Source organism: Pristiophorus japonicus, chromosome 6 (genome assembly GCF_044704955.1).
Source record: "Pristiophorus japonicus isolate sPriJap1 chromosome 6, sPriJap1.hap1, whole genome shotgun sequence".
NCBI lineage: Eukaryota > Metazoa > Chordata > Chondrichthyes > Pristiophoridae > Pristiophorus > Pristiophorus japonicus.
In genome coordinates this window covers 218,925,207-218,950,949 of record NC_091982.1, presented here as the reverse complement: position 1 = coordinate 218,950,949, position 25,743 = coordinate 218,925,207, and the positions used below count along the sequence as shown (strand labels likewise).

Here is a 25,743-nt window from a genome sequence, read left to right as displayed (position 1 = left end):
TCTTGCTACAGTTGTACAGGGTATTGGTGAGGCCACATCTGGAATACTGCGTACAGTTTTGGTTTCCGTATTTACGAAAGGATATACTTGCTTTGGAGGCAGTTCAGAGAAGGTTCACTAGGTTGATTCCAGAGATGTGGGGCTTGACTTATGAGGAAAGGTTGAGTAGGTTGGGCTCTACTCATTGGAATTCAGAAGAATGAGAGGTGATCTTATCGAAACGTATAAGATTATGAGAGGGCTTGACAAGGTGGATGCAGAGAGGATGTTTCCACTGATAGGGGAGACTAGAACTAGAGGGCATAATTTTAGAATAAGGGGCCACCCATTTAAAACTGAGATGAGGAGAAATTTCTTCTCTCAGAGGGTTGTGGATCTGTGGAATTCACTGCCTCAGAGAGCTGTGGAAGCTGGGACATTGAATAAATTTAAGACAGAAATAGACAGTTTCTTGAACGATATGGAATAAGGGGCAATGGAGAGCGGGCAGGGAAGTGGACCTGAGTCCATGATCAGATCAGCCATAATCGTATTAAATGGCGGAGCAGGCTCGAGGGGCCGTATGGCCTTCTCCTGCTCCTATTTCTTATATTTATGTTCTTAAAAGCAATTTCCCCTCTGCCACCCCATGGAATATTGATATTAATCCTCTAAATAATGATAACATAGATTCAATTTGAACCTAATTAACAGCTGCCCTGAGGTCTTACTTGGTAAATGCACAGCCCAGTGTGAAATTGAGCCACATAGAATGGAGCTGCTGTCTGTGGAACACCGCATGAGTTCGTACCCAGGGGGATTCTGACTTTATGTACTACCTGGAGTTATGTCATATATTCTAAAATGGGAGTCATGAACAATGATTTATTTAGAAAATTGATCCGTTCGAATCCATAAAAGCTGCTTTCCTTGCCTGACCTTTTCTCAGAATTATTTCAGACTTGGTCCTGTCACTTACCACAGATGTAGTTGCACCTATGTGTTGTGTAACAAGTATAGACTGGATCTGAACTGTGTGATTTAAACAGAAAGGATATTATTTGAACACTAAGAATTGAAAATGGCAAAACTACTTTAATATATATAAAGTGCATTTAATGTAGTAAAATGTCCCAAGGCATTTCACAGGAGTGTTATCAAACACAATTTGACATTGAGCCACATAAGTAAATATTAGGGCAGAGCTTGGTCAAAGAGGTAGGTTTTAAGGAGCATCTTCAAGGAGGAAAGAGAGGTATAGAGGCAGAGAGATTTAGGGATGGAAACCTAGAGCTTAAGGCCTTGGCAGCTGAAGGCCCGGCCACCAATTGTGGAGCGATTAAAATTGGAGATGTTCAAGAGGCCAGAATTGGCAGAGAATAGAGATCTCAGGGGGATGTAGGGGTGGAGGAGATTACAGAGATATGGAGGGGCAAGGCCATGGAAGGATTTAAAATAAAGATAAGAATTTTAAAATCGAGGCATTGCTTAACCGGGAGCCAGTGTAGGTCAGCAAGTACAGGGGGATGTGTGAGTGAGATGTGGTGCGAGTTTAAAGATGGGCAGCAGAGTTTCGGATGACCTCAAGTTTATAGAGGTTGGAACTAGGGAGCCCAGCCTGGTGTGCATTGAAATAGTCAAGTCTAGAGGTAACAAAGGCATGGATGAGGGTTTCAGCAGCAGATAAGCTAAGGCAAGTGCGGAGTCGGGTGATGTTATGGATGTGGAAATAGGCGGTCTTAGTGATGGCATAGATATGTGGTAGGAAGCTCATCTTGGGGTCAAATAAAACACCAAGGTTGAAAGCAGTCTGGTTCAGCCTCAGACAGTTGCCAGGGAGAGGGATGGAGTAGGTGCCAATGAATAGAGTTTGTGGCAGGGTCTGAAGACAATGGCTTCGGTCTTCCCAGTATTAAGCTGGAGGAAATTTCTGCTCATCCAGTACTGGATGTCGAACAAGCAGTCTGACAATTTAAAGACAGTGGAGGGGTCGATAAAGTTGGAGGTGAGTTAGAGCTGGGTATCATCAGCGTACATGTGGAAACCGATGCTGTGTTTTTGGATGATATCGCCGAGGGGCAGCACGTAGATGAGAAATAGGAGGGGGGCCAAGGATAGGTCCTTGGGGGACATCAGAAGTAACAGTGCAGGAGCAGGAAGAGAAGCCATTGCAGGTGATTCTCTGGCTACGATTAGATAGATAAGAATGGAACCAGGCAAGTGCAGTCCCACCCAGATGGACAACAGTGGAGGGGCATTGGAACAGAATTTTGTGATCAGTCACGTCAAAGGTCGCAGATAGGTTGAGAAGGATGGAGAGGGATATTTACCTTTGTCATAGTCAACTAGGATGCCATTTATCACTTTGGTAAAAGCTGTTTTGGTACTGTGGTGGGGGAGGAAACCGGATTGGAGGTATTCAAACATGGAGTTGCGGGAAAGGTGGGCACGGATTTGGGAGTTGACAACACATTCAAGGACTTTGAAGAGGAAAGGGATGTTGGAGATGATGCGGTCGTTTGCAAGGACGGAGGGGTCAAGGGCTGTTTTTTTGAGGAGTAGGGTGATGATGGAAGAATTGAAGGAGAGAGGGACAGTACCTGAGGAGAGAGAACCATTAACAATGTCAGATAACATGGGAACCAGGAAGGGAAGTTGGGTGGTCGGCAGTTTAGTGGGAGTAAGGTTGAGAGAGCAGGAGGTTGGTCTCATCAACAAGATGAGCTCAGACAGATCATGAGTGGAGACGGGAGAGAAACCAGAGAAAGATGCGAATTCAGGGTTAGGGCAGGGTGAAACCTTAGAGGAAATTAGACCCGGTAGACAAAGAGAAGGAAGGGAAGCAGCAAAGGCAGCTGAACGGACGGTCTCGATCTTTGTAACAAAAAAGTCCATGAGTTCCTCGCACTTATTGTTAGAGCTGAGGGTGGAGGAAACAGTAGAGGGTGGTTTAAGAAGAAGATTAGTGGTGAAGAAGAGAAGCCGTGTGTTATCTTTGCCTTCCTGGATGACCTTTGAATTGTGGGCAGTTTTGGCGATGGAGGGCAGGACCTGATGATAATGCTTTAGGTGATCCAGTCAGATCTGGCAATGGACCAGTTGTCAGCCAAAAACGTTCACATTTGCATCGCTTGGACTTCAGGCAGCGGAGATTAGAGATATACCAGGGGGAGCGACTAGGGTGAGAGAGTGTAATGGTTTTAATGGGGACAAAGGGCATGAAAGGTGGTGGAGATGTGTGACTTAGCAAATTAGTAGCTACAAAAATGTCATGATTAATAGTAGGCCAAATGTTGGGAATTTGAAAGTGCAGTGGTAAGAAACTTGAAGGAGAGTTTTTTCCAAGGGTGGGCACAGAAACAAGTGGCATTGGGAGAGGAAGGAGAAAATCGGTAGAGAGTGATATAAAGAAATGATTAGAGATAGTTACGATGGGAATAGCGAGACCATGACAGATGACAAAATCGAGGGGGGTGCAATGTAAATGGGTAGGAAACTTTTTATATGGAGGGAGAGATTTAGGGAGGAAAGGAGGGCAGTGAAATTATAGGAAAGAGAGCAAGAACAGTTGAGATGGAGGTTGAAATCATGGAGGATGAGAAGTCGTTCGGTGCAGAGGCAGGAAGAGGAAAGCAGAGAAGATATCTCAGTGAGAAACTTGGTAAGGTATTTGGGTGGGCGGTACAACACAAGGATTTTAAAAGAGAGGCGTGAAGGGTGGAACAAGGTGAAATGCTTAAAGAAGGAGAAGTTGCCAGATGAGTATGGAGACAGATCAAAGTGTGATTTAGAGATAAGGGCAACAATACCACTATGGCACACAGGGCGGGGAGAGAATAGGATGGGCCAATTGGGGTTGCTACACATTAGGAGGCAGCAACGAGTGTCTCGGTGTTCCTGTCTGAGGATGCCAAGAGAGCACAGAGGGAAGATGCAGGATTTGTTAAGAAGAAGGAGTCAAGCCTGGGACGGTGGCAGGAGAGTAGCAAAGATGATGAGTACTGACAAATTGGGGTTTGGGAGGGTGGAGTAGTCAAGGGTGGATTAAAGAAAGGACGCATGATGTCGGGAGGCGTAAAGAGAAATGAAGAAAAAGGGAAAGAAAAGGGGAAATAGAAATGATTAGCTTGAGTCTGGAGCATCAGCCAAAACGTGCACACCAATGAACACTGGGAAGCTAAGCTACATAGACATGGGGCTCAATTTTTTCCCATGCAGTTTTTTGGCATATTGCCAGAGTTACGCCCGTTTTTTCTGGCCCCAAGTACTCCAAACAAATAAATACCAAGTTTTCCCGTTCTATTTTTTGAAATTGGCACTCCGCAGCCTGTCCTGTAGCTTTGGGCGGTGGAACCTAAAGTCTGCGCCAAAAAAATGATGCCCCCCTTTCTGCGCATGAATGAAAAGAAAAGGACATTTTTGACGTATGCCCAGTACAGCTCCCAGTCTGCATTCAGCCATTTTTAAACAGCCAGTTGTGTGGGAGAATTTTAATTCTCATTGGAAAAATCGGAGCTGCAATACAAGATGCAACGCGGCTCAAAGACCAAGAATTTCTTACAGGATGAAGTGGAGACACTTGTTACTGTAATTGAGGCCAGATGGCACAAGCTGGACACCAGCAGAGGTCACATAAAAGTTTCACCAAAAGAAATGAAGAAACGCTGGAACCAACTTGCAGAAGATTACTGTGCAATGGTGACCACCCCGAGGTCTGGAGGCCGATGCAAAAAGAAGTGGCAGGACTTTTCTATCCCTGTACATCTCGGAATCCTCCAAAGGTGTTCGCAAGGCGATGTCGGTACAGTCAATGCAGCCATGTACCTTTGGGAAGCCAGCAATCCTGGAGAAGCCCACAGCCCTTTCACGCATTGCCTGGATGGTCATGGGGAACTTTATGTCGTCATTCCTCCGGGCATATAGTGCAGCAGTGACGTGTCAAATTCAGATATGTGTTGCATGTTGAGAAATGGTGCACACATACCCAGTTGTGGCCTAGAATGATCCAGATGCATAGAATGAAAGTGCAGCTGTAACCTTCACTTCAATTGACAAAATAGTCCTCCTGACGCTTCTAGGGTGCAGGTCTGCTTTTACTAACTCACTGATCTCAGTTACGACTTCTTTGCGGAAACGCAGCCTTCTCACACAGTCTGCATCACTCAGGTGCAGGTATGAATGCCTGTCTTGATATACCTGACATGGGTAAGGCCTCCTGCCATCATCCAACGTGCTCTGAGGTTCCTCATGCGATGACGTTGAATCAATTGCCTCCTCCGCAGCACCATCATGCAGAAGGCTTGCACGAGGTATTGCATTGTCAGTATTGTCCCCATGATTAAATTGTACCTTTGCAAGAAACTCAAAATAAGCTTCTTTGTTGTTTCTCTCCCCAAGGTCGATGCCCTAGTATGGACCACACCCAGGTCTGCGCATGCGCAACGCGCTTGCTTAGATTCCCCCCTCACCCCGAGCTTCATTTGATGCAGCTGCATAGTAGCATAGTGTAAGGGTCCTCATCCCTTCAGTTCGGCTTCCACCCCTCCCCACCCCACCGGGCTTTATTTGATGCAGCTTGCTGAATAGTGGCATAGTGATAGGCTTCTCATGCCTTCAGTTCGGCTTCCATCCCCCCCACCCTCAGCACCCCGGACTTCTTTTTATGCATAGTGGCATAGTGTAAGGGTTCTCATCCCTTCAGTTCGGCTTCCACACTCCCCCGCCGCCCACCCCCACCCCCGGGCTTCTCTTCAAGCTAAGTCCATGTTTCCGGGCGAAGGACAGATTCTGCTGGCCGACGCACCAACCCTCGAGCCCGGTTTGGAGACGTTCGGTGGTGGCACTTTAAAACAAATTCCAAACTTAAAGATTTGTATGAAATTTCCATTTTCTGCGTTTTCAGTTGGAAAAATTTAAGCTTGATATGTTTATTTATGTGTTCTTGGGGAAAACTAGATTTAAAGTCAGAGCTCTGATAAAGTTGATGGTTGGATGAAACCAACGAAAAATTGTGGTCTAGGTGCCGGACAAGACGAGTGAGACCCGGGGCTATTTGACTGGCAGAGCATTTAGGTGTGAATTTCCAATAATTTTAATGTTTCCTGTGTCAATATTGAAACAGCTGTTGCTGGTGCCTAGACTTCTATATGGAGATAAGCCAATCACTGGTGCCTGTGAATAGATCCCCCAGTAATCACTGCTGATAAATCTAAAATCACAATAACAATACTCCATTTTTCCAACTGTCAAACTGAGAATCAAGAATCATTTTAGTGAAACAAGTTGATAGTTTCCTCTTAATTTTAAAATTAATTTTAAATTCTGAAGTGATATATCTTAAGCAGTCCCTCGGAAACGAGGAAGCCTTGCTTCCACTCTTAGAATAGAAACATAGAAACATAGAAAATAGGTGCAGGAGTAGGCTATTCGGCCCTTCGAGCCTGCACCATTCAATGAGTTCATGACTGAACATGCAACTTCAGTACCCCATTCCTGCTTTCTTTCCATACTCCTTGATCCCCCGAGTAGTAAGGACTACATCTAACTCCTTTTTGAATATATTTAGTGAATTGGCCTCAACAACTTTCTGTGTTAGAGAATTCCACAGGTTCACCACTCTCTGGGTGAAGAAGTTTCTCCTCATCTCGGTCCTAAATGGCTTACCCCTTATCCTTAGACTGTGACCCCTGGTTCTGGACTTCCCCAACATTGGGAACATTCTTCCTGCATCTAACCTGTCTAAACCCGTCAGAATTTTAAACGTTTTTATGAGATCCCCTCTCATTCTTCTGAACTCCAGTGAATACAGGCCCAGTTGATCCAGTCTTTCTTGATATGTCAGTCCCACCATCCTGGAATCAGTCTGGTGAACCTTCGCTGCACTCTCTCAATAGCAAGAATGTCCTTCCTCAAGTTAGGAGACCAAAACTGTACACAATACTCCAGGTGTGGCCTCACCAAGGCCCTGTGCAACTGTAGTAACACCTCCCTGCCCCTGTACTCAAATCCCCTCGCTATAAAGGCCAACATGCCATTTGCTTTCTTAACCGCCTGCTGTACCTGCATGCCAACCTTCAGTGACTGATGGACAATGAGTCCTTAGGTGGCTGTACAGTCCAATATGAGAGCCACAGTCCCTGTCACAGGTGGGACTGATAGTCGTTGAGGGTAAGGGAGGGTGGGACAGATTTGCCGCATGCCCTTTCACTGCCTGCGCTTGATTTCTGCATGCTCTCGGCGATGAGACTCGAGGTGCTCAGTGCCCTCCTGGATTCACTTCCTCCACTTAGGGCGGTCTTTGGCCAGGGAGTCCTAGGTGTCGGTAGGGATGTTGCACTTTATCAGGGAGGCTTTGAAGGTGTCCTTGTAACGTTTCCTCTGCCCACCTTTGGCTCGTTTGCCGTGAAGGGGTTCCGAGTAGAGTACTTGCTTTGGGAGTCTCGTTTCTGGCATGCTGACAATGTGGCCTGGTGTGGTCAGTGCTTCAATGCTCGGGATGTTGGCATGGTCAAGAACACTAATATTGGTGCGCCTGTCCTCCCAGGGGATTTGTAGGATCTCGCGGAGACATCGTTGGTGGTATTTCTCCAGCGATTTGAGATGTCTACTGTACATGGTCCATGTCTCTGAGCCATTCAGGAGGGCAGGTATTACGACAGCCCTGTAGACCATGAGCTTGGCGGTAGATTCAAGGGCCTAGTCTTCGAACACTCTTTTCCTCAGGTGGCCGATGGCTGCACTGGCGTACTGGAGGCGGTGTCGAATCTCGTCATCAATGTCTGCTCTTGTTGATAAGAGGCTCCCAAGGTATGGGAAATGATCCACGTTGTCCAGGGCCACTGCCCACTGGAGTGGAACTAAACTGTAGAACCAGTGGAAAGCTGTTCAACCGTTGCCATCTTGAGGCCAGGTCCAAGACCACCCCAATCTCTGTCATCGAGCTACAGTACTCGGACAACCCCTGCGTCTGCGCACATACAGAGGCTGAACTCCAGGACCTAGTCGTTGTACTTACTGAGGCATACGAAAGCCTGGGCCTTACACTAAACATCCGTAAGACAAAGATCCTCCACCAGCCTGTCCTCGCTGCACAGCACTGCCCCCTAGTCATGAAGTGATATAACATTCTTTACCAACATCTCTGAAGTGCTTTTCTGGTGCTGACGGTTACAATATTTGAACATATCATTGCTAGTATTATGTCTGTAGTGTACTTATGAATGACTCCATGAGGCAATGTGTTGTACTCAAACTGTATTGACCTTGGTCCTTTACTCGTAACTCCAGAGTGAGGCAGCCGCATGGTGGCTCCCCTTTTATACAGCTCCTGCCACAAGGGCACGAAACCCCAGTCTCCACCAGTTGCACCCTCTAATGGTGCCACCATGTATATACACAGTGTGAACCTTATTGATAGTACATCAGGTAAACAAGTCTCCAACCTTTGCAACTATACAGTGACTACACAAAGATTATATCTATAGTCTGCATATATAACAGCTGGCTGTATCTTTTACACTTATGGAGCACTGGGATATAAATTGTAAGCTCAGAATTTAAATATTGCAGCTGTTCTGTTTCTTTTGTTTTATTTCTAAACATTAATTGAGTAGCTATTTAAACGCAATAGTCTTCCTGTTCATTTAGCCTGCAGGCTCGATTCCTATTATCCTGATAATGTGGCAAGTCTGAAATGCTTATTACAGTCTGTATGCAAATTTGCAGCAGGACATGCACATTCATTGGCAAAATTGCAGTCTATTTTACATAAAAACATATGTGTGTTTCCTGGGAAGTGGTCCTCAAATGGAAAGCCATTATTTCTCTCTTCTTCTTGCCCTATTTACTTATCTTTTTCTGTCACTTCACATCAAGGCTGGAGATCTGTAATTCCTGTTGATTGAAGGGAGAAGTATTGCTCTTTAGTTTGAACTAGAGATGTGACTGCAGCTTGCAAAGGCCCATAACAGTGAGGCTCTTAAACGCTTGTAACATTGCAGAAGACCCACCATATTATGTTGCCAGTTCCCAGAAATGCAGCATCTTGCCAGCTACAAGTCAACTGGAAAACATACGGATCTTTCCAGCAACCATTTTTTTTTTACCCAGCTGACCACACCTTGTGCTTTATGAACTGTCGGCACCAATGTTTCCTTGCAGCGCTCTGGAGCTCCTGCACACCGGCTCACCGGCTTTTAAAAGGAAAAACCGTACATGTACGGAATTTTGAATGGGCGGCATGGCCCCCTCCAAAAATTAGAGTGAACATTAGTCAGCACTAGCTCAAACAAGTGAAAGCAGCTTTTGAAACTGTGGGGCTACTGCATATTGGATCGTTCATATTGGAGTATATGGGCTGGTTAGTGGGCGGGAGAGGGCGGATTTTCTGTTGGGAAACCTGGAAGTTCGTGTTTCCCCGAGTTTTGACTCTATAGCATGCGTAGCTTCGCTTTGACAGCTTCCCTGCCTGGAAGTCAGATTTGGCTTCCAGTTGGGCGGGAAGCACTCCGAAGGAGCCTGCAGCCGCAGGTAAGTCGGCTGGGGGGATCTGATCCCCAACCTCGGAGTGGGGAGGAGGGTGCTATAGTGGGGGTGGGTCTGATGGGGGGGTTGGGGAACTTGTGGGGGCCAGAGGGAAGGACTTAACTTTCCCCCAAAGCTGTCCTTGCCTCCCTTCAGCTGCCCAAGGTTAAACCGGCAAAGTAGTTTACATCAGAGGCTGCCAGCTCATTAAAATATTTCATTGGCCAACCTGCCTCCTGTGAACAGGCTAGCTGCCCACCACCTGTCCTGCCTCCGTCAAACCTGGAAGTTGTCGGGTTGGAGCCAATTTGGGTTAGATTCGGGATTTTTAAAGTATGAACATCTGTCCCAAGCCACCCATTTTTGGGGATTAAGATTCAGCTCATACGTCTGCTTTGAATGACAGCTCATCAGTGTAAAGCCATCTTTACATAAGAACATAAGAACATAAGAATTAGGAACAGGAGTAGGCCATCTAGCCCCTCGAGCCTGCTCCGCCATTCAATAAGATCATGGCTGATCTGGCCGTGGACTCAGCTCCACTTACCCGCCCGCTCCCCATAACCCTTAATTCCCTTATTGGTTAAAAATCTATCTACCTGTGATTTGAATACATTCAATGAGCTAGCCTCAACTTCTTCCTTGGGCAGAGAATTCCACAGATTCACAACCCTCTGGGAGAAGAAATTCCTTCTCAACTCGGTTTTAAATTGGCTCCCCCGTATTTTGAGGCTATGCCCCCTAGTTCTAGTCTCCCCTACCAGTGGAAACAACCTCTCTGCCTCTATCTTGTCTATCCCTTTCATGATTTTAAATGTTTCTATAAGATCACCCCTCATCCTTCTGAACTCCAACAAGTAAAGACCCAGTCTACTCAATCTATCATCATAAGGTAACCCCCTTATCTCCGGAATCAGCCTAGTGAATCGTCTCTGTACCCGCTCCAAAGCCAGTATATCCTTCCTTAAGTAAGGTGACCAAAATTGCATGCAGTACTCCAGGTGCGGCCTTACCAATACCCTATACAGTTGCAGCAGGACCTCCCTGCTTTTGTACTCCATCCCTCTCGCAATGAAGGCCAACATTCCATTCGCCTTCCTGATTACCTGCTGCACCTGCAAACTAACTTTTTGGGATTCATGCACAAGGACCCCCAGGTGCCTCTGCACCTCAGCATGTTGTAATTTCTCCCCATTCAAATAATATTCCCTTTTACTGTTTTTTTTCCCAAGGTGGATGACCTCACACTTTGCGACATTGAATTCCATCTGCCAAACCTTAGCCCATTCGCTTAACCTATCCAAATCTCTTTGCAGCCTCTCTGTGTCCTCTACACAACCCGCTTTCCAACTAATCTTAGTGTCATCTGCAAATCTTGTTACACTACACTCTGTCCCCTCTTCCAGGTCATCTATGTATATTGTAAACAGTTGTGGTCCCAGCACCGATCCCTGTGGCACACCACTAACCACCAATTTTCAACCCAAAAAGGACCCATTTATCCCGACTTTCTGCTTTCTGTTCACCAACCAATTCTCTATCCATGCTAATACATTTCCTCTGATTCTGCGTACCTCTATCTTCTGTAGTAACCTTTTGTGTGGCACCTTATTGAATGCCTTTTGGAAATCTAAATACACCACATCCATCGCTACACCTCTATCCACCATGCTCGTTATATCCTCAAAGAATTCCAGTAAATTAGTTAAACATGATTTCCCCTTCATGAATCCATGCTGCGTCTGCTTGATTGCACTATTCCTATCTAGATGTCCCGCTATTTCTTCCTTAATGATAGTTTCAAGCATTTTCCCCCCTACAGATGTTAAACTAACTGGCCTATAGTTACCTGCCTTTTGTCTGCCCCCTTTTTTAAACAGAGGCGTTACATTAGCAGCTTTCCAATCCACTGGTACCTCCCCAGAGTCCAGAGAATTTTGGTAGATGATAACGAATGCATCTGCTATAACTTCCGCCATCTCTTTTAATACCTGGGATGCATTTCATCAGGACCAGGGGACTTGTCTACCTTGAGTCCCATTAGCCTGTCCAGCACTACCCCACTAGTGATAGTCATTGTCTCAAGGTCCTCCCTTCCCACATTCCTGTGACCAGCAATTTTTGGCATGGTTTTTGTGTCTTCCACTGTGAAGACCGAAGCAAAATAATTGTTTAAGGTCTCAGCCATTTCCACATTTCGCATTATTAAATCCCCCTTCTCATCTTCTGAGGGACCAACATTTACTTTAGTCACTCTTTTCCGTTTTATATATCTGTAAAAGCTTTTACTATCTGTTTTTATGTTTTGCACCAGTTTACCTTCGTAATCTATCTTTCCTTTCTTTATTGCTTTTTTAGTCATTCTTTGCTGTTGTTTAAAATTTTCCCAATCCTCTAGTTTCCCACTAACCTTGGCCACCTTATACGCATTGGTTTTTGATTTGATACTCTCCTTTATTTCCTTGGTTATCCACGGCTGGTTATCCCTTCTCTTACCGTCCTTCTTTTTCACTGGAATATATTTTTGTTGAGCACTATGAAAGGGCTCCTTAAAAGTCTTCCACTGTTCCTCAATTGTGCCACCGTTTAGTCTGTGTTTCCAGTCTACTTTAGCCAACTCTGCCCTCATCCCACTGTAGTCCCCTTTGTTTAAGCATAGTACACTCGTTTGAGACACAACTTCCTCACCCTCAATCTGTATTACAAATTCAACCATACTGTGATCACTCATTCCGAGAGGATCTTTTACTAGGAGATCATTTATTTTTCCTGTCTCATTACACAGGACCAGATCTAAGATAGCTTGCTTCCTTGTAGGTTCTGTTACATACTGTTCTAAGAAACAATCCCGTATGCATTCTATGAATTCCTCCTCCAGGCTACCCCGTGCGATTTGAGTTGACCAATTGATATGTAGGTTAAAATCCCCAATGACTACTGCCGTTCCTTTTTCACATGCCTCCATTATTCCCTTGATTATTGCCCGCCCCACCGTGAAGTTATTATTTGAGGGCCTATAAACTACGCCTACCAGTGACTTTTTCCCCTTACTATCTCTAATCTCCACCCACAATGATGCAACATTTTGTTCATTAGAGGCAATATCGTCTCTCACAACTGCCCTGATATCATCCTTTATTAACAGAGCTACCCCACCTCCTTTCCCTTCTTGTTTATCTTTCCGAATCGTCAGATACCCCTGTATGTTTAATTCCCAGTCTTGGCCACCCTGCAACCATGTTTCTGTAATGGCCACCAAATCATACCCATTTGTAATGATTTGTGCCGTCAACTCATTTACTTTATTTTGAATGCTGCGTGCATTTAGGTAGAGTGTTTTAATCCTAGTTTTTAAACCATGATTTTTAGTTTTGACCCCTCTTGCAGTGGCCCTTTTTGTTTTTTGCCTTGGGTTTCTCTGCCCTCCACTTTTACTCATCTCCTTTCTGTCTTTTGCTTTTGTCTCCTTTTTGTTTCTCTCTGTCTCCCTGCATTAGTTCCCATCCCCCTGCCATATTAGTTTAACTCCTCCCCAACAGCACTAGCAAACACTCCCCCTCGGACATTGGTTTCTGGTCCTGCCCAGGTGCAGACCGTCCAGTCTGTACTGGTCCCACCTCCCCCAGAACCGGTTCCAATGCCCCAGAAATTTGAATCCATCCCTGCTGCACCACTGCTCAAGCCACGTATTCATCTGCGCTATCCTGCGATTCCTACTCTGACTAGCACGTGGCACTGGTAGCAATCCCAAGATTACTACTTTTGAGGTCCTACTTTTTAATTTAGCTCCTAGCTCCTTAAATTCGTCTCGTAGGATCTCATCCCTTTTTTTTACCTATGTCATTGGTACCAATGTGCACCACGACAACTGGCTGTGCTCCCTCCCTTTTTAGAATGTCCTGCACCCGCTCCGAGACATCCTTGACCCTTGCACCAGGGAGGCAACATACCATCCTGGAGTCTCGGTTGCGGCCGCAGAAATTCCTACCTATTCCCCTTACAATTGAATCCCCTATCACTATCGCACTCCCACTCTTTTTCCTGCCCTCCTGTGCAACAGGGCCAGCCACGGTGCCATGAACTTGGCTGCTGCTGCCCTCCCCTGATGAGTCATCCCCCTCAACAGTACTCAAAGCAGTGTATCTGTTTTGCAGGGGGATGACCGCAGGGGACCCCTGCACTACCTTCCTTGCACTGCTCTTCCTGCTGGTCTTCCATTCCCTAGCTGGCTGTGGACCCTTCAGTCACAAAACTGTGTGAATCAAAAATTCATATTCTCACATAATCTTCTAATATATGTGTGATAATTGCAGTAACCCTATCTGCACAGAATAATGAGAATTTGCAATATACACTTCAGGTGATATATCCCACTTCTGGTAGAGTCAGATACAAATTACACTGATTTACATTTAGTTGTAATTTTGTCATTTTCCTTGCATGCAATAGGGTGGGGAGGAAGAACTTATTTAAATTGCCTTCCAATGGTTAAAGAGTGCACATATTCAACAGTGGCCATTTCCAGTCCTGTATGGCTCCTATAAGACTGAGACGTGGACTATATACAGTAGACACCTCAAAGCGCCGGAGAAGTACCACTAACGCTGCCTCCGCAAGATCCTGCAAATCCACTGGGAGGATAGCCGCACCAATGGCAGTGTTCTCGCTCAGGCCAACATCCCCAGCATCGAAGCACTAACCAAACTCGATCAGCTCCATTGGGCGAACCACATCATCCACATACCCGACACGAGACTCCCTCAGCTCGTGCTTTACTCGGAATTTCTACACGGCAAGCGAGCCCCAGGTGGGCAGAGGAAACGTTTCAAGGACACTCTCAAAGCCTCCTTGATAAAGTGCAACAACCCCACCGGTACCTGGGAATCCCTGGCCCAAGACCGCTGTAAGTGGAGGAAGAGCATCCAGTTGAGCACCTCGAGTCTCGTTGCCGAGAGCATGCAGAAATCAAGCGCAGACAGCGGAAGGAGCGTGCGGCAAACCAGACTCCCCATCTATCCTTTCCTTTAACCACTGTCTGCCCAATCTGTCACAGAGACTATAATTCCTGTATTGGACTGTACAACCATCTGAGAACTCACTTTTAGAGTGGAAGCAAGTCTTCCTCGATTTTGAGGGACTGCCTATGATGATGATGTCTTTGGAAAATAGTTGCACACAGCCCCTTCCCCTGACCTGGTTAAATGGAGAAATGGCAGCAATACAGCCCTTTCCCTGACACAGGCAAATGGAAAAATGGGAATATTCATCCCCAATCACAGGTAGAAGGAGGAATGGGAGCAAATAGCGCCAGCCCATGTACATGGAAGCATAGGAGCATATTCCCTGATCCAGGTACATGAAGCAGTAAAAGTGTACAGCCCCAGCATAGGTCATTCCTTTCGCCTGTCAGCTGCTGACAATAGTTCAGGTTTTAGCTTGGTGACAATTTAGTTATACAGATTGGGATTAAACGGGTGGAATTGCCATGTGCTCTGTTTGGAGCGCTTAATTTGAATTCAGTGATTTTTTTTTTTCGCCCGGTGGTAAGCAGACTTAAGAGCCCCAGAATTGGGCACTTTAACTTAAAAATTCATCCTGGTGCTCTTGAGGTGCTCTTGTGGCGGGAGTGAGGCAGAGGTTCTGCATCGCACTGATGAATCACAACATTGCTTCCCTTCTCTTAAAGGGGAATGACACTGCGAACTATGGAGCCGGCTCCGTGGTGTCCACTGGGCCACCAGGGAGGGTATCAGCCGGGTGAAAAGTGAGTGCTGGGCTGCCTGTTCGCGGACCGGCCAAACCAGCGGCCGCCGTTGTCGGACCGACTCCAAAGTCAGCCGACAATAAAAAAATATGCCGGCCGCGTCACAATGCCCTCCCCTTTCAGGGCGGCCGGGGCACCCCAGCCACCACTGCTTTGTGACCTGCAAACTGTCGGTGGCATCGCCCCGCACCAACCTCACTGCCGCGGGGCAATTTCCTCCGTGGGGTGCAAAGGAGTCGGCACAGGGTGATAAGGGGTCAGCGCACACATCGATGACAGAATCGCTGTGTGTGCCGCTGCCCAGTCGAAAACCCTTTTTCACCCGCTGCATCCCGGGGGCAATTCCAGATGGGTCGCTTCCGCCGCCTGCCCCCGGGCAAAAAGTATTTATCGCCCTGGCTAACGGGCCTTTCGGAAAGGGGCAATTTCGGCTCCTCAGCCTTTCATGCATCAGAAAGCTCCTTACGATAGATCATATACATTTTCCCTCTCGTCTCTTTCCCCAATTTACTTATTATCTGGATGAAATTTAGGGAACACTTTCAGGAAAAGAAAACATTTCAAGTTCTCTTTCTGACCCCCAAAGTTAATGGACCAAAAACTGTAGGAGTTTCTCAGCAGCAGCAACAACAACAACTCATAGAAAACATAGAAAAAGAAACCAATGTGCTTCATAGAAGTTTTAGCAAACAAAAATAGACTCCAACTCAAGCAAATAATACTTTGCAAGGCATAACCAGGTTTAAATAAAAAATGTTTAAGGGAGCAATTATCTTGATCTTGGTTGAAGCAAAGATTTTATAAAGGCTCAATATGGTTTCCAGCATGCTGAAGTGATGCTATGACATTTTTGTGCCATAAAACTTGTTTTCTAATCAGACCTTTTTCAACTAGACAAGTACTTTAATCAGGCTTCGTCCAGGACAGTCCCATAGCTATATTTGATAATAACATCAATATTTTAAAATGGATCAAAGCAGAATGGTGTGTCAGGTGAGTATGCTGTACTTTTTTACATTCTTAGTTTTCTTTCCTCTTCTGAAGTCCTCTTAACTTCATGTTTGGATGTAATTCCAGAGGCACTGGCAGTCATCCTGTAAACTGGCCAGCCTTCAGCTAAGATTTAGTCAGCCCTGCACTCATCTGACTGTCATTCAATTTGCAATCGCGTCTTAGGATAATAATTAGAAGGGGAAATTAGTGCCATATTTTGTTGCCTCCTTAGCCTAGGTACACCTACAGTAAATGTTGTACCCCTACTGGAACCATAGCTAAGATCAGCTAACTAACAGACCAAAGATCGAATCTGCGACCCTTCTAGTCTGTATAGCTCAGTCCCACAATTGGCAGTGCAATTATGCACCAAGTCGTCATTTTTGGTATAATTCTGCATGATTAAAATATCTATTCTCTCAAGCACTAGTGACAGTTACTTGCCTCTAGCGATAAAATGTTATCTTGCTGTGCTCAAGCTATATTTAACAGACCTTCCTATGAGCTGAATTACTGGCAGTGCTGGGGTGGAGATTCTGTTTCTTCATCGAAGTTGTCTGGAAATTTCTGAAATGCAAACCAGATGGGAGAGTGGGACCAATTGGATTGTTCTTCGAAAGAGCTGGCGCAGACTCGATGGGCCGAATGGCCTCCTTCTGTGTTGTACTATTCTATGATTCTGTATCGGGTAATTTTGCAAGACATAAGTGCAGTGCAGATTATCCCCAGTGTTATCGCCCTAATTCTGACCCATAGTTATTTTAAACGAGGCTCTGTGTTGGCAGTAGTCCTCAAAACATTTCCCCCAATAATCTATTTCTCAAAAATAACATTTTGCTTCCCACCCTTACTTCAGTAACTTACGTTATTGAGGCATTAGTTACTAAGGTGTTCAAAGAATTTCCATGAGCAGCCAGGAGCACATCAGAATTCAGGCCATTATTCTGCCTCTTGCCAGTCTCCTATCTCCATTCGGCTTTGGCCTTAGCCTGGACAAAAGATGGTATCCCTAAGCACATCTTATTCCACATATATATTCTTTTAAAGCAATTTCCTGTTAGAAACTGTGCAATCCTACTGCATCAGAATAAAGTAGTGGCTGGAGCAAGATTGCTCACAAGCGTGATTGATGTTGGAGAACCTTGGTTGGCCAGCAGAGGCCTCAGCAATACTCAATTAAATAGAAGCCACAAGTGAAAGTCATTCAGGAATTCAGGGCAAACAAACTGACAGTGCAACTAAATAGCATTTTGTGGAATGTGGTTGGACTTCTAAAATGTACTGCTGTCTCTCGATGAACGTGGATTGATTATATTTAGTCTGCTAAGCATTTTAAACTCAATAATGAGAATATTATATTTGAGTGGTATAATTGGATCAGGAATTATATACAATTAGAATGGATTGGAAGCGGTTTAGTATATTGCTGTGAGCAGGGATGCACGTGTCTGAAGTAGACAGTGCTGCACGAACACGAAAGAGCAGATTCGAGGGTCCTGTATGTCAGGAGATCAGGTGGAAAACCAGCACAGAGAGATCACAAAAATAGGAGAATGGATGTGTATCAAATTCTTTCTCAGCTGCAGCTTGCACTCCTCTGAACTTAGTGACCTGAAGTACTTGCACCTATTGTGTGTTTCAGCTTCATTAAGATGAAAACATACTGAAATCATCTAGCACAATTCTGCAGTATTTTGGGCAGGTTTGCTCTTTTTTTCCATGTGACTTATTTAGAATGGGGTCAATGGAAAATCCTGGGAAAAGGAACTCTTCCATTATGACAGGCATTTTTTCATTTTACAACTGTGTTATTTCAATTTGACATGTCTTCCATATTTCTGAATTTATATTAATAATCCTTGAGGAAAAATTCAAAATGCCCCAAATAGAGCAAAGCCAATCTATGGTTGTGGGGTTGGGGAGCATCCTCTGCCCAACAATTTGCAGAATTGGGAAAGCGCACGGTGATGAACTCCCCAATCCACTGGAGAAAAATAGTGCTACGGTTTGGAGGCAGCGCTGGCCTCATTACTCTACAAAATGATATTAACTAGTGTAAGTTGGTCTTACTCCCGACACCCCACGAACTTTTGGAGCACAGCTCTTGATTTGCTGAACGCCTGTATAAAACAACCACTGGGATGTCTGCAAGCTGTTCATAAAAGAACTCCAACACTTAAGGCTAGATTGCCATATTTTTGAGACTTCCATTCTGACTGCTGGTTTTGACTTGACAAGCTGTGCTTTGTGCATAATAGTGCATATTTTTTTTGACTTTAATTCAGCGCTTGTTTGGTGCCCACCTTCAATAGTAACAGCTTTGTTGCCACCATTTCCTCCCTGGAGCTGCAAGCACAGGAGTCTGATTGGCATTCCATTGAGCCTTCCAATACCTGCCCTGGATTGGGAGGGAGGAGAAGGCCAAGGCTGGTGGATGGCAGGGCAGACTGTTGCATCAAGGAGTGATTGACAATGTATTCACTTTAAAAGCAGCCTTTAAGCCCCTAATGTGGGCCACTCTGTACTCCAGCTGCCCCATACCAAGACGCTGAGACAAATCTCCCCTGTCTTCACTACCATCCTTGCATGTCTGCCCCCAATGCCAACAGCCACATGTTCTGCCAAACATTCCAAAGAAGGTGTTACCAGTTTATTCTTATACACCATGTGTATCTATACATCAGTGTTTGCTTCCCTTGGTGAAAATGTCGGGTGTGTGTTGCCTACATCTTAGTCTTATGCTTCTTCTACATGCCACCTTAATGAGAGGAGCAAATGTATTGGCACACTGCTACTCCTCAGTGGGGTCCCCATGTGAATGCCCTGTGGCTGTAGGGTCAGGAGATGGCTCTGCCACCACTGCCAGCGCTTCTGCTGGTTGGCTGCTGCTAAGCCCGACTTGCCTCTTGTGTAATTTTCTAAGGAGAACAACTTGGAGGGTTGGATGAGTCCTCTTCCTGCGAGGTGAAGTCTTTATCTCTCTATCCTTCTGCTATTACCCAGCTGCTGATTTTCCCTTGTAGATGAACAGGAATATATGTTGGGACAGACCCTCAGCCAGCACTAAAGAGCATGAAGCCTACTATTAACGCTTTCTCAAGCCAATCTTCTAACTTCTGCTGATCAGAAGTAAGAGACTCCTGTAAACTGGAGGTCAAGGTCACTGTAGCGACAAACAAACTGGTAGTGAGGAAAGCTGCAACTGCACAAAGGCCCTCTATTTTTGGGAACTCCCATGTGGGCTGCTTAGAGTTATCTCGCACTACAAGGTACTATAGCTTCTCAAAACCTCCGTCCATACCTACACAGATGTCAGAGAAGCACTGCTGTATGTTCACTGACATTTCAGACAAGGAGCTGCATGAAGATTTTATACTGCTTAATGAGTGTAGTTCAGTATGGTTGAGCAGAGAGCACACCACGGAGTTAGTTGTTAATGGAGCGAGGTTGGAACAGACTTCCTGAATTCCATGGCCACCATCTGCAGAGAATGCCTGTATCTTTCCCCCAACTGGTGAAACTTTTGAATAAATGTCTCCTTACCTTCAAGGGTCCCAGTTACTTCAACACCCTGGACTGCCCCAGTGGGTCCCATTTGCACCCTTCTGGAGGTCGGTGCATCCTACCTCACTGGCTGTACTGGTCTCCTGATTAATGCTGGATTGTATGAGTTTTATGCTCAGAAGGCAAGCAATGACTGGTGGTGGAGATGGTGTGGAATTAGAGTAGTAGATCTTGCTTGAATCCATCTACAATGATTTCTGTTTTCGAATCTCAAATATATTTACCAATGAAAGGATATTGTATATTGGTCATGTATTGTGAAGAATTTTTATCTGCTGGAAATTCTGTATATTAATGGTTGACTTATTCCTGTATCCTTAGGCCATGCACCACCAGACTATAAATTGCTATCGGTACATGTTATGATTCGTCATGGTGACAGATATCCCCTCTATGCAATTCCAAAAACAAAACCACCATCCGTTGACTGTACACTGATCCCTAGCAGGTAAGTTCATTTATAGAACCTTTTTATTTAATATTAAATTGTGATGGTGAAATGATGTTGGTGATTGAAAGATATGCAATCAGACTAAAGTGGGGGTCTTCCCTCAAAGTACAACACATAGATCATTATTTTGAAATATTTGAAAATGTGAAAGATTTGATATAATCAACCTATGGTTAATGGGAACTCTCCAGCAGAGCTTCATTTTGGAGAGTGAGTGGCAATGTTTAGAAGACACTCTTGGTAAATTTTACAATAGAATAGCAAACACTTGTGATGTATTACATGACAGCAGCAGACATGTCCTCCCTCAAGGGTACAGCCTGTGCTGTCAGACAGTGACCATTTGTCCTGTGGGTTGTGAATTGCATGCATTAAGATACTGAGGAAGAAGTATATCGTACCACAGAATCAGCGCAAAATATTTTAAAGAGGTAACTGGAACAACAAGAACCCCATAGTTTTCGCCCCAGGCGGCGGCACACATGGCAATGACATCATCACCCCTTATCGCTCTGCGTCGACACCTTTACGCCCCACCGGGGGAATTGCCCCACGGTGGTGAGGTTGGTGCGGGGCGATGCCATTGACAGCTTTGCGGGTCGTAAAGCAGTGGTGGCTAGGGTGCCCCATCCACCCTTAAAGGGGAGGGCCTTGTCCCTCGGCTGGCATCTGTTTGTTGGAAGATTTTACAGTCGGCCCGACAATGGTGGCCACTGGTTCGGCCTGGCCGCCAACATGCAGCCTGGCACCCCGTCTTGGGTGGGAGGTCGCTGGCCTGGCTGAAACCCTCCCTGTTGGCCCAGTGGAAAGTGGCTGCAGAGTTCGCAACGGCCCTCCCCTTCTTTCGTTGTGACATATCAGCACGACACGACACGTCCGTGTCATTGCTGTCGTCTTCAGTGCCGCCCCTCTATTGCCCCACAACTGCCCTACATAGGCGAATTACGTCTCCGATACTGCCCCGCAGATTTTTTTGTTTCAAAGACCCCAATTCCGGGACATTTAACTGCCCATCTCGCAGGGCGCTAAATTTTCATTTAATTAGAATTGTTATTGCAATATAACCCCCAAGATCTTGAGTGGTCAAGATTATCAGCTGCATGGGCCAAGGAATGTCTGGTAAAGAAGAGGAATCTCTTTATCTCTTTTTTATATAAAGCAAACTTTAACAGCTGGCGTATGCCTATGTTTCAAAATCCCTATTGCTAACACCACCCAAAGATATGCAAATAATATGTAGGACACACACAAGAGGAAATAAATGCATTTATATAGCACCTTTCACAACTTCAGGATGTCTCAAAATGCTTTTGTATGTATTTTTGAAATGTAGTCATTGTTGTCATTTTTTATTCATGGGGATGTGGGTGTCGCTAGTAAACCCAGCATTTATTGCCCATCCCTAGTTACCCTGAGGAGGTTGGGTGGGACATTCTTCTTGCATCACTGCAGTCTGTGCAGGGAATGTGCTCCCATAGTGCTGCTTGTTATTCTTTGTAGCGGTTTGATACAACTGATTGGCTTGCTAAGCCACTTCAGAGGGCAGTTATGATTCAACTATGTTGTTGTGGGACTGGACTCACATAAAGGCCAGACTGAATAATGATGGTGTAATGTATTTGCTTCATGAGTTCTTTGCTTAAGAATTCATAGGAGCACATCGCTAATAAGAACTTGTTAATTTATTAACAAAGGTTTAACAATCGCACTACACATTACCAGTTCATCCACCAGGCTCACAACCACCTGCCTCATCATGCATCCAACACAAGAGTGGCTGAGCCACTCCCAACTCGACAGCGCTACAAACCTCAGGTGCATACATTACACTGCTTCCCCTTTTTTTAGAAGTAAGGTATTTATACAATATTTCAAAACGGTTTGCCTTCTTTAAAGGACTGTTTTAAACCAGTTGGGCTTTTACAGCAATCCACAGCTTCATGGTCAAAAGCTTTTTATTTCTGGATTTTTAAAAAACTGAATTGAAATTCTCAAACTGCCTTTGTGGGATTTGAACTGACGTTATCTGCATTACTAATCCAGTAGCCGACCACTATCCTACCGTGCCATAATATATAAAACATGCATACACTGCAGCAAGGGAGCAACTCACCAGGTGGTATAGGGAAATATAGAAAACACATCTACCCTGGAGCAAGAGAAAAACTTGGCAGGTGATGTTATATCCACCTACCAGATAGTGCAAAAAGTGTTTTGAAATTCGTACACCACAGGCACAGCATTTTCAAAATAATTCTGTCAGAGGATACTGATGTCTCCATATCCTCGCTATATGAGTGGGCTGTTGCCAACATTCTAAGTGGTGGTTATACAACTGTGTGCTATTAATTGTACAGATTTAACAGGTGTCAGGATACCAGGTCACTAAATGTACTGAGGCCTGTAAAATGAAAAGGTGAGGAGGAGGGAGAAGGATCACTTGTGGGTTGAAACCATGCTGTGCATTATTAATAACAAAATTTGTCAACATGTGGCACATGATGTTCCTTAATCCATTTTGTTATGGAAAACTTTAACCCATTTATAATAAATTGGTGCAACTGTACCTGCTTACTATGGTATTGCAGTCTTGGCCATGCTCCTTCAAACATAAGAACATAAAAAATAGGAGCAGGAGTAGGCCATTTGGCCCCTCGAGCCTGCTCCGCCATTCAATAAGATCATGGCTGATCTGATCTTGGCCTCAACTCCACTTCCCTGCCTGCATCCCATAACATACCCTTATCATTCAAAAATCTGTCTATCTCCACCGTAAAAACATTCAATGACCCAGCCTGCACAGCCCTTTGGGGTAGAGAATTCCAAAGATTCACGACCCTCTGAGAGAAGAAATTCCTCCTCATCTCAGTTTTAAATGGCCGACTCCTTATTCTGAAACTATGCCCCCTAGTTCTAGATTCCCCACGAGGGGAAACATCCTCTCTGCATCTACCCTGTCAAGCCTCCTCAGAATCTTATACGTTTCAATAAGATCACCTCTCATTCTTCTAAACTCCAATGAGTATAGGCCCAACCTGCTCAACCTTTCTTCATAAGACAACCCATTCATCTCAGGAATCAACCTTGTGAACCACCTTGCCTTGGCTTTACTAACAGCCTCACACACAATCTCCCCATCCTGAGATATTAATTAAGATGTTTTGGATGAAATATTTCTGTCTGTATCACATAACTTCCTGTTTTATACACTGCTCCAACTGTGTACAGGACAGAAAGCTGGGGTGTGAGACTGGTGATGCCTATTTTTTTCCATCGTAACTGTACTTAAATACTTTGCAGCATAAGCTTGAACAGGGAGGCTTTACCAACAGGAGTCAGTGACTGTGTATGTTTAGTCCCAAAGCAAACGCTCTACGTGGAGCTCCTTCACGGCAAACGAGTCAAAGGTGGGCAGCAGAAACGTTACAAGGATACCCTCAAAACCTCCCTGATAAAATGCAACATTCCCACTGACACCTGTGAGTTCCTGGCCAAAGAATGCCCTAAGTGGAGGAAGTGCATCCAGGAGGGCGCTGAGCACCTCGAGTTTCATCGTCGAGAGTATGCAGAAATCAAGCGCAGGCAGCGGAAAGAGCATGTGACAAACCAGTACCACCCACCCTATCTCTCAACGACTATCTGTCCCACCTGTGACGGAGACTGTGGTTCTCGTATTGGACTGTACAGCCACCTAAGAACTCATGTTAAGAGTGGAAGCAAGTCTTCCTCGATTCCGAGAGTCTGCCTATGATGATGATGATGATGTTTAGTACCACTATCCAATGGCCCTTAACATTTTGTTTACAATAGCACAAGGATGCAAGATTTTATTCCAAACCCTTTTAGCTTAGGGTGACCATATGTTCCTGTTTTCCAGGGACAGTCTCCAGATGAGGTCCTGTATCCCCAGGGAAACAATATCCCTGGATGTGTCTCTGGTTCACGAAACCCCTCCCTGAACACCCTAGCTCCTGATTGCAGCTAACGTAAATCTGTGTTCGCATTCAGGGATTCAGAGACAGACCAATCAACAGGGTCCACTGTTGATTGACAGATTCTCTGCCATTGGCAATAACGGATCAGTGACAGGGCGGAATATCGTTTGTTCTCTGATGAATGGCTTTGATTGACTGGATTAGCTTCGGTTTGAACCAATGAAAGGGTGGATCACGGATTGTGATGACTTTGACCAAATTGGCTTCCATTGGGACCAACAAAAGGTGGGTGAGTGCTGGCCAATGGGGTGGCTGTGTTTGCGCAGGAGGTGTAACAGCGGTGTTGTCTGTGTGAGCCGGAGCCCGGGGAGAGGTTACACATCTCATTGGTTGGTGATGTGTAAACGAGAATGTGATTGATCGATGTGGGTTCACCTCAGGGCTGCCCCTCACTGGGTGGATTTCCCCATTTCCCGCGAGGGGCGGTGGGGGTTAAATATAAAGCGCGACAGAAATAACGGGGAAATGAGCAAAGCACAGCCATAAACCCGCTACCACCTCAAAAAGACTGAAGCACAAACACCGGCCATCGAATAAAAGTCTTGGCCTAGATCCTGCGAACCTGCAGACCACCCGGCTCCCTGTGGCTGGAACTGAGTGGATGAGCCTACGGACCGCGAGCCTGAGGACAGGCGCTGCCTCACGAGGCTGTAATTTGTCTCCTTCCCGGACCGGGCCATGATGCTGCATCTCAGACAGCTTCTGGTGAAGAGCTGCTCGGGGTGAGTGAGCCTGAAGGGCTGCGAGGCACCGACATGCTGCGGGTCTCAGGATGATAACACGGTGCCATTGGGAGCAGCTTTCGAGGTCGAGCTGCGGGGCGGATCACGGGGCTGAGGAGGAACAAAAAATGGCGGGTTGGCCAGTCGGGGCTGGGAATAGTCAGTGGGTCAGCCAGCGCTCGGGAAGGGAAAGCGCAGTTCAGCATTTGCTGTGGAACCTTTGCCAGAACTCAATAATATATAATATTCCTGGAGAGTTTCCGTGCGAGGAGTGGGGAATCCACTCTTTACATTGAAATACATAGAAGTTACAACATGGAAACATGCCATTCGGCCCAACCAGTCCCTACCAGCAATTACCCTTCACTGAACAAACACTGAGCTTCCCGCCCGAACCCCCAGGCCCTCTAGTTCCCAGATCTCAAAGTCATTCACTGAAGCATAATCAAAAAATTGGACACAAAGCCAAAGAAGGTGATATTGGGAGGAGTGATGAAAAATTTGGCCAAAGAGGAATTTCATGGAGGGCCGTAAAGGAGAGGGAGGGAAATAAATGACTTGGGCAGTAATGTGAAGAAAGAAATTTTCTGAATCGGTCGTATAGACAGTGGGTACGAAAAACTGACGTTCCTGAAGAGTGGTATTGTATTATTTATAAACGGTGTCTGAATGTGCTTCAATAGGGTGATGTCACATCCGCGGTAATTATATGCATATTTGTTTTGCATTTGTAGTGTATATGTGCAATTGTTA

General features: G+C 45.4%; 1 protein-coding gene across 7 annotated transcripts in view; it reads left to right on the top strand.

Annotated features, from left to right (window-relative positions):
• The window catches only part of pxylp1 (2-phosphoxylose phosphatase 1), a 274,822-nt gene that overhangs the window by 203,093 nt on the left and 45,986 nt on the right, over window positions 1-25,743 (top strand). For all 7 annotated transcript variants that reach the window (XM_070882368.1, XM_070882365.1, XM_070882367.1 and 4 more), the window contains one exon: window positions 20,144-20,270. In XM_070882368.1, the coding sequence (XP_070738469.1) occupies window positions 20,144-20,270 (127 nt within the window). The remainder of the gene's footprint in view (window positions 1-20,143; window positions 20,271-25,743) is intronic.